Below are 8,530 nucleotides of genomic sequence, written 5' to 3' on the forward strand. Positions count from 1 at the left end.
AAGAATGGGGTCCACCTGGAGCAAAAAGCCCAGGACCGGGGTGCCTGGAGATTTCTCGTCGGCGGCCTATGCCCCAGGAGGGATAGTAGGCTTAAGTAAGTTAGTTGAAGGACCATATCTAAGGCTATTGATGTTTATACACTACCGTTCAAAAGTTTGGGGTCACCCAAACAATTTTGTGTTTTCCATGAAAAGTCACACTTTTATTTACCACCATAAGTTGTAAAATGAATAGAAAATCTAGTCAAGACATTTTTCTGGCCATTTTGAGCATTTAATCGACCCCACAAATGTGATGCTCCAGAAACTCAATCTGCTCAAAGGAAGGTCAGTTTTATAGCTTCTCTAAAGAGCTCAACTGTTTTCAGCTGTGCTAACATGATTGTACAAGGGTTTTCTAATCATCCATTAGCCTTCTGAGGCAATGAGCAAACACATTGTACCATTAGAACACTGGAGTGAGAGTTGCTGGAAATGGGCCTCTATACACCTATGGAGATATTGCACCAAAAACCAGACATTTGCAGCTAGAATAGTCATTTACCACATTAGCAATGTATAGAGTGGATTTCTGATTAGTTTAAAGTGATCTTCATTGAAAAGAACAGTGCTTTTCTTTCAAAAATAAGGACATTTCAAAGTGACCCCAAACTTTTGAACGGTAGTGTATATACGGAAAGCTGACAGTCACCGGTGTAGTTAGTTAAATATAACATTGACCGTACAATTTGTTTAAAGATTACTCCTATATCATATAGTTACCTGTCTAGGTTATTCCACCCCCACTTGTAGTTGTAGTTGAATGTGCTAAATGCGTGAATGAACTGAACATAATGTAATTCAGCAGAGGTTGAAAATGAGTTTCATTCAATCAAAACATATGTGTCCACTATATAGTATTTAATCCAAAATATTACTTTCCCACACCAAAATTACTTTACTGCCCATTGTTCTTCAGATACAAAATTCACTCATCTATAGGTTTTACCTGGATTTACTCCAGTCTTTCTCAAAGAAAGCAGATGCTGCGATCCCTACTTAGTATTTGGTATGAAAATTATACCCGTCAAGCTTCCTAAAACAAATTAAAAAGACACAAAGTGTCCATGTTTCCACAGAATACACTAAAAATATGGAAATTAAACTCTCAGTAATTTGGACAACGTGATGATGATGATTGAGACATCATCATTGAGACCAATTTTTTCCCACGTGAGATTCACTCTCTCACTCACATACACCCACCCCTCCCTCTTTTACAGCAGTGATTAGCACCTGAGATCAGGGACGGTGGAGACATCAGTGTCTGCTCTTTTCAGATGTGAAATGAGTCAGCCATCCCCCCATTTTCACGCTGCTTAGGAGTCTTTCAGTGTCATAGAAAAGCTCTCAATATGAGTGTGTGCACAGAAAGAGTTGTGGAGTTGGGTGGGAACGTCATTAGTGTCAACAAAAGAAAGGGAAAATGAGAAAAACAAACAAAAATGAGCAAATCAACACCAGGGGCGAAGCGTAAATGAATGTATATTTTGAACAAGTAAAATGCACTCATTTCAGTGATACTGTTCTCTAATCAGAAACTCATATTTTGTATCAGATTCTTTATTACCCTGAGATTTATGTTTACCGTAAGTGTTTCTCTTTGTGAGTGCAAAAAGAATTTTTTACAATGACTGACTATATTGTGTTGTTGTTGTTTTGAAAACGTGACTAAAAGATGAACCTTTTAACAGCTAAATGTCATCGGCACGTCCGTATTTCGAATGTGCTGTGGTCTGTTTGTGTAAACAAACCTGAAAAATATTGAGAAATTATGCAATTGCCTCGCAACAGACTCAGTCTTTCTAATGAAGCATAAATATTGCAGAAGAAACCTGGTTCCTGATGTTCTGATCCATCAGATCTTAGATCAGAGTAGGTAGTTAAGGATGTAACACAGACCTTCTAATTACTCTTATCAACTCTACCTACTGACTCGCTTGTCTACTCCGCTTCCCCCTAAAAAATAGGACATAACAAGCAACTAAGACACTTACGTTTACGTTAATGAGCACGCACAATTGTCGACACAGAAATAAAACCACATCTGACTTTTACGTAATGTTGACTTTTTCCACACATAAGGTTTCTGTAGTACAATTTTCAGCAAACACAAAAATAATATTAAGCAACATTCACTAAATAAATAAACGCACCCAGATTTCAACCGGTTTGAAAGAAAGCCAGTCCTTTTGCGGCACCAAGCAAGCAGTTAATACTTAAGCACAACACTGGTGAAACATGCATCCTTTTAAGATCATTTGACCACCATGCAGTCAGCGCTAGTTCTGTCTTGAAGTGAAGCAATTGAATTGAGCAATAAGATCGACAAAAAGCTACTTTGCTAAAATGCTTTATATAACAATTTCTTCACGTTTGACTAATCTCAGTCTCAGATTTCTTGTGAGCTTTTCTGATTTCCGCTTTCCCTCCAAAGAGGCTGAGCAAGGACATCATTTGCCCTGCATCTCTGATCACCAGCAGGAGTATGAGAAGAGTGGGCACTGGCTCCAGTCGGCCATGTTCGCATGGTGGTAGCCATGATGGACAGATTGGGTCCCGTAGTCTGCTGCTAAGTGGTGGTGATGGTGCGGGTGGGATGGGTACTGGGCTGAGCTTGTTCCACTCCACTGGCTCAAGGACTGCTCAGTGCTGTAGGGTGCATAGAGTGCATGATGTCCCAGCATGCCTGGCTTAGCCGGTGCCACAGCGACGTTCAGCAGCCCCGCATAGTCCTGCACACCAGCCGTGGCAGGTGGAGGACACTGTGGGACAACCAGATCAGTGGCTTTGCTTTCCTGCTCAGGCACGGCGGTTATATCAGGCACTCGAGATTCGAAACTGGAGCGGCCAGCGCTGCTGCTCATACTGGAGGAGGTTGGTGATGGGGATTTGTTGTAATCAGGAAATCTGAGCAAAGATCCAGAATAACATTCGGTAAAAATCTTTCCTGATACCCTTTGCTTAAAATCAAAAAAGTAAAGCTCAAGACAGCTAATTCTGTCATTCGTCTGCTCATTCATAGTTAAAATAATGACCTAAAGCTGGTCATTTGTTGTATACTTTCATTCAGAGATCATCACAAATACATTTCCGACAGTAAATGAATGATCGATAGGTACCTGTAAGGTTGGTATGTGCCGTGTCCTGGCACGAGCTGTTCAGAGCTGTACAAGTCTCGAGCATTAGAGCCCAGCGGGGAGTCTCGTTCTAGGCTTTGGCCGTTTTCCCTATCAGATGCTCCCCCCCATGGAGAACTCGGCTCCTCTTTAACTCCCTGCTTGCATCCTGCTCGTGCCTCTGCCAAACCCTCATAGGAAGAGCGGCGCAAATCTGAAAGGTGTTAAAACTTCCTGTTAGTAGCCACACGACCTGCATACTGCAATTGGTTAACAAAGATGGACACTAAATTGTGTATTGAGATTGCCAGCTTAGACCCGTACCTGGTGGACTACCTTGATCTGAGTTCCTGATCATCGAGTTCAGCCTCTTAGCCAGCCGCTCAGCATCAGCCGGACCTCTGTTTGCACGTCTATATAGGGCAAAGGGAAACCAAACATTCAGAATTGTCTTTTACTCAAGACAAACAGGGTGAGCTATTCACTGCAGTTCTGTTGCTGCAGTCGCTCACCTTTTTGAGTTCATACCCTCATCTCTGAATCCCTTGGCAAAGGGGTTGTTGTCGATTTTCAGCTTGGTAATCTGTAAAAGGAAGTGCAAAAACAATGAACCATAATACACCCATGCCTGATATTACTGTGCGTAATGAGAGACAAACCTTGGTGTTCTGATATGCCGTGACAGCAGTAAAGGAGGTCTCGTGGAACGTGAAAGTCTGGAACACACTCCAACGTACACTGTAGAGGTCGTCAGCTTGAACGATGTGAAATCGGGGATGGTAGCGATGCATGGAATGCAGGATGATCTACACCAGAGAGCAAACAATAACATTATTCACTGCTCAACTTTCAGATTATGTACGCCGTCATTTGGTATCAACGTCAATTTTGATTCTGTGACTCTGGGGAAAAGCAGATGTAATATGGTCTTATGATGGCATAAGATAACTTGAAACAAACGTTATAAATGTCATTCAAAAATGAATTGATAATGCCATTTCTCAGGACTTCAACAAAGGATCTCTGTTAAGAAGAAGACACTTGCATGTCCATGTTGGTCGAGGGCATTGTTGGTGAGTTTGAGTTTGAGAAAGGAGACCGACTGTTTCATCCAATGGCTTCCTGGAGCTGGTGAGTCTGGGTGCAGGTAGGTCCTGTGTAGTGGCTGTGGCTCAGCCTTACCCGCCACTTCCCACTTATCCTTATTCCACTGGACACAAGAAGAAAACTTGTTAATTTCACCAAAAATGGTCATGGTCATGGAGTTGAGTGCAAAGAATCGACTGTCAAGGACAAGACGATCCATGGCATTGCCTTTGCCAGTGACAGAAGGGTAGAGGGGGAGTGTGAGTTTGGGGAGGGGGACCCCCAGTTGTTCCTATAAAAACAGGAAGAGTTTCGGCCCTTTGAAGTGGAGTGCGAGTTGTGTAATCAGTGGTGAGAAGACCCTGGACATACAGACAAGCACCAACTGCCCCAATCACTAATTTACTATCTCTCTCTCTCTCTCTCTCTCTCTCCCCTTTTTTTTAAGCATACTGATGTCCAGTGTACCACAAAAACATGAGACAGAACATGTTTCATTCTGGGTACTACTTCTATCCATCTTTTCCACATCTCTACATTTTATAAACTGGTGAAATACTAGACATTTGTAAAACCAAGCAAGACCCTTGATAAGGATATGGATATAGATGCATGGGCCATAGTGATTTGAGCTTGCAAAAATCACTTCTTACCTTGTATCTGAAGCCATCTTCAGGCACGATGTCCACCAGAAGAATGTACTTTGCATAGGGAACAAGTCCAGAAATATTTATCTTACAATGGGGGAACATTCTCCTGTAATAGATGCACAAAGCACACATTTTGGTCATCATTTACACATTATTCTTCATAGGGAATATCCATAACCTCAAAAGGAGGCTTCCCATTAAAGGTGGGTCTTTTACCTGCCAGGCTTAGTGATGATCATCTCCGTACCGATCTCATGGAAGGACTTCCAGAGCTCAGCGTCCTCCAAGGTTATCCTGATGTTCCCTTGGTGAAAGGAGTCTGTTGCTCCAGCCATTGCAGAAGGAGGTGGAATACTGAAGTTGTGTTTGAGGTCTGAGTGAAAGAGAACAAGGAAAGAGACAGCATGAGGTTGAAACCTCATAGCATTCCGTGAAGGATGATGGTGTTTTTTTTTTTTTTTAAACTTCTATAATACAGCAAGTCTAAATTTCACAAGAATCTCTCAACACAATAAACAATGATACCCCAAACATACCTCGAATAGCTTGCATTTCTCAAGATTCTTTGGCTGTGGCAAAAATCAAGATGGGAATAATCAGATGTTTTCCAGAATCCCTTTCATTCACAGCACCAAGCTCTCCATATGATTTCCTGAAGCTCCAGTTAGATCCACAAATACTAACGTTAAGTCCAGAGGTATGGAGAGGATGAGGGTTAGACACCTTTCTAAGGAGCACAGAGGACATCTGGGAGATTTAAGGGGACACTGCTAGTAGGCGGAGCTTGGGCCCCTATTCTCAGCCTTTGAAGTGGCCCAGGGATGAGTCAATGTCATGATGTGATTGGAGGATGGGAAATCAAAGAGACTTAGCAGAGCCTTGATAGAGTCCCAACAGGAAGGGGACCAGGCTGTCTTTATGAACTGCTAAAAGACTTTTAAGCAAATATGCACAGGGATTCCTAGAGCACAAGTCAACAATGAAATCTTGCTAATGCTGCTAGTTAAAGTAAGCGAATTAAGGGTATGGAGGAGCTACAGTCTAAATGGCATATTTACACATTCACACAATCAGAAGAGTGTGTCTACTTGGGACATGTTTGTTAATTCACACAGACTTATCCGTTCATTTTCACTGGAGCAACAGATACAAGGTCGTTATATCAGCAGTGAATACGGTGAGCAGGCTGAGAGCAGAAAACCCAATGGGAATCAATAGGAAATACACCCGATTAGTTTTATTGTGTCCTTTACATTTCCAAATCCTAAAGCTGATTATTCAATAACTATTTGGAAAAAATATGCAAAATGATTACAATACTAGAGTAATATATAATAATTTGTTTAGAGAAATGATGTTTATCTGTCTAAAGAAAAAAAAATGTGTTCATCATTTTCTAAATATTGAATCCTACAAACTCTTGATCCATATTTCTAAAGTAATATTGAATCATATTTGTTTATTTCTTTAATTATTTTATTTAGAACATGCATCAGGGCCACTTTCTAGATGAAGCTGGAGTGAAAGATCACGTCCATTATAGGGACTGATGGAGAGCAACGTTAAGCATTAATAGCCATGACAGATGACAAAATGCGGGCCATGCAGGTGAGCTTACCTGAGGGCCAGCTTGTTCCTTGTTTCTGTGTTTGGAGGAGGGAGGGGGGATGGGTGGGCTGTGGGTTGCGTATTGTGGATCCAGTGTGTCTAGACGTGACAGTGCTTCAGTACTTAATCTCATTAGGAGCACCAGAACATTCCTCATGTGGGTTTAAGTTTTCTATTCATGCAGAGAAAAAAGATAGAGCACACTGAGATAACCTTGGAGAAACAGATAAAGAACGAGAGGTGGATGACGCTGAATTAAATTCAAAGAATAATTCAGGAACAGATACAGCCGGAGTGGAAGAGGGAGATGTTGAGGGAGAAAATGGTAGTGAAGCATTAAAAGAATTTGACTGTATGAGCCAATACTTCGCAGGGATGTTAGCACAATTGGGTCTCCAGTTACACTTAAACAGTATGAGTGGGTTTATCAGGGTGGGGGGTGAGCAATGTTTGGAGGGCATTACTAACTTCATATTCATTTGCAAATGAAAGCAAGCTGATGTGTGTACTTGATTCACAAACGAGCAGCTAACTATTGGAGTCAGTCTGGAGCCTCTTCATCGACAGGTTCTGAAATGTGACTTTTGATTTACTGGTTGACTTTGTAAAAATCCTACAAATCCTTCTGGTTATGAGTTTACAATCCTGCATCATGTGAAAAGCTCTCAAAGCTCCACTGTGAGAAGAAAGGGTTCCTCTGTGGCGTGTAAAATGTTGATGGAGCGAGGTGTACGTTTCAACAGCACTTACATTAGGACCATTACACACGGTGACAAGGTTGAGAGATAAAGAGAGATAAGAAGGGGACAAAAGAAAACGTGTTTTTCCAGGTTACATGATGATGATGATGATTGGGGACGTGGTCCAGAAATGGTTCAAGGTTCAGAAAAAAAGATTAACGACACATGACATATAATGTTATTGGCCTGCACCAAGCCTTCACCAAACTGGGAAACATCTGGAAATCATCATTCCTGCAGTTAAAGACCAAACTGTGGATACAGTGGTGCTTGAAAGTTTGTGAACCCTTTAGAATTTTCTATATTTCTGCATAAATATGACCTAAAACATCAGATTTTCACACAAGTCCTAAAAGTAGATAAAGAGAACCCAGTTAAACAAATGAGACAAAAATATTATACTCAGTCATTTATTTATTGTTGTCTTGCTGCATGACCCACCTTCTCTTGAGATTCAGTTCATGGACAGATGTCCTGACATTTTCCCTTAGAATTCGCTGGTATAATTCAGAATTCATTGTTTCATCGATGATGGCAAGCCGTCCTGGCCCAGATGCAGCAAAACAGGCCCAAACCATGATACTACCACCACCATGTTTCACAGATGGGATAAGGTTCTTATGGTGGAATGCAGTGTTTTCCTTTCTCCAAACATAACGCTTCTCATTTAAACCAAAAAGTTCTATTTTGGTCTCATCCGTCCACAAAAAATTTTTCCAATAGCCTTCTGGCTTGTCCACGTGATCTTTAGCAAACTGCAGATGAGCAGCAATGTTCTTTTTGGAGAGCAGTGGCTTTCTCCTTGCAACCCTGCTATGCACACTATTGTTGTTCAGTGTTCTTCTGATGGTGGACTCATGAACATGAACATTAGCCAATGTGAGAGAGGCCTTCAGTTGCTTAGAAGTTACCCTAGGGTCCTTTGTGACCTCGCTGACTATTACACACCTTGCTCTTGGAGTGATCTTTGTTGGTCGACCACTCCTGGGGAGGGTAACAATGGTCTTGAATTTCCTCCATTTGTACACAGTCTGTCTGACTGTGGATTGGTGGAGTCCAGACTCTTTAGAGATGGTTTTGTAACCTTTTCCAGCCTGATGAGCATCAACAACGCTTTTTCCAAGGTCCTCAGAAATCTCCTTTGTTCGTGCCATGATACACTTCCACAAACATGTGCTGTGAAGATCAGACTTTGATAGATCCCTGTTCTTTAAATAAAACAGGGTGCCCACTCACACCTGATTGTCATCCCATTGATTGAAAACACCTGACTCTAATTTCACCTTCA

At 41.6% G+C, this 8,530-nt stretch overlaps 1 protein-coding gene across 5 annotated transcripts; it reads right to left on the reverse strand.

Moving 5' to 3' along the window:
- Positions 1–473: 473 nt before the first annotated feature.
- On the reverse strand, positions 474–7,517 carry tbx16 (T-box transcription factor 16). Of its 5 annotated transcripts, XM_060931344.1 has the most exons (10): positions 6,513–7,517; positions 5,431–5,463; positions 5,111–5,267; positions 4,898–5,000; positions 4,204–4,368; positions 3,818–3,964; positions 3,671–3,741; positions 3,483–3,571; positions 3,162–3,372; positions 474–2,949 (listed from the first exon to the last, which is right to left on the reverse strand). In XM_060931344.1, the coding sequence occupies exons 2-10, from the start codon at positions 5,444–5,446 to the stop codon at positions 2,514–2,516; spliced, it is 1,395 nt and encodes a 464-aa protein (XP_060787327.1). In that variant the 5' UTR covers positions 5,447–5,463; positions 6,513–7,517; the 3' UTR covers positions 474–2,513. The 5 variants fall into 5 exon arrangements, with proteins under 5 accessions (XP_060787327.1, XP_060787328.1, XP_060787325.1 ...); XM_060931345.1 differs by lacking the exon at positions 5,431–5,463; XM_060931342.1 differs by having other exon boundaries at positions 5,111–5,621.
- Positions 7,518–8,530: the final 1,013 nt, after the last annotated feature.

This window comes from Neoarius graeffei, chromosome 10 (assembly GCF_027579695.1).
Source record: "Neoarius graeffei isolate fNeoGra1 chromosome 10, fNeoGra1.pri, whole genome shotgun sequence".
NCBI lineage: Eukaryota > Metazoa > Chordata > Actinopteri > Siluriformes > Ariidae > Neoarius > Neoarius graeffei.

Bases quoted from the DNA above. Each gene is read 5' to 3' on its own strand.
- tbx16 (XM_060931342.1), bottom strand. From the start codon at position 5,316: ATGAGGTTTCAACCTCATGCTGTCTCTTTCCTTGTTCTCTTTCACTCA. The intron at 3,965-4,203 runs GCAAGTGTCTTC...TCTCTGGTGTAG, and splicing joins CCCTCGACCAACATGGACAT to ATCATCCTGCATTCCATGCA. The intron at 3,572-3,670 runs GTGAGCGACTGC...TGCCCTATATAG, and splicing joins GAGGGTATGAACTCAAAAAG to ACGTGCAAACAGAGGTCCGG.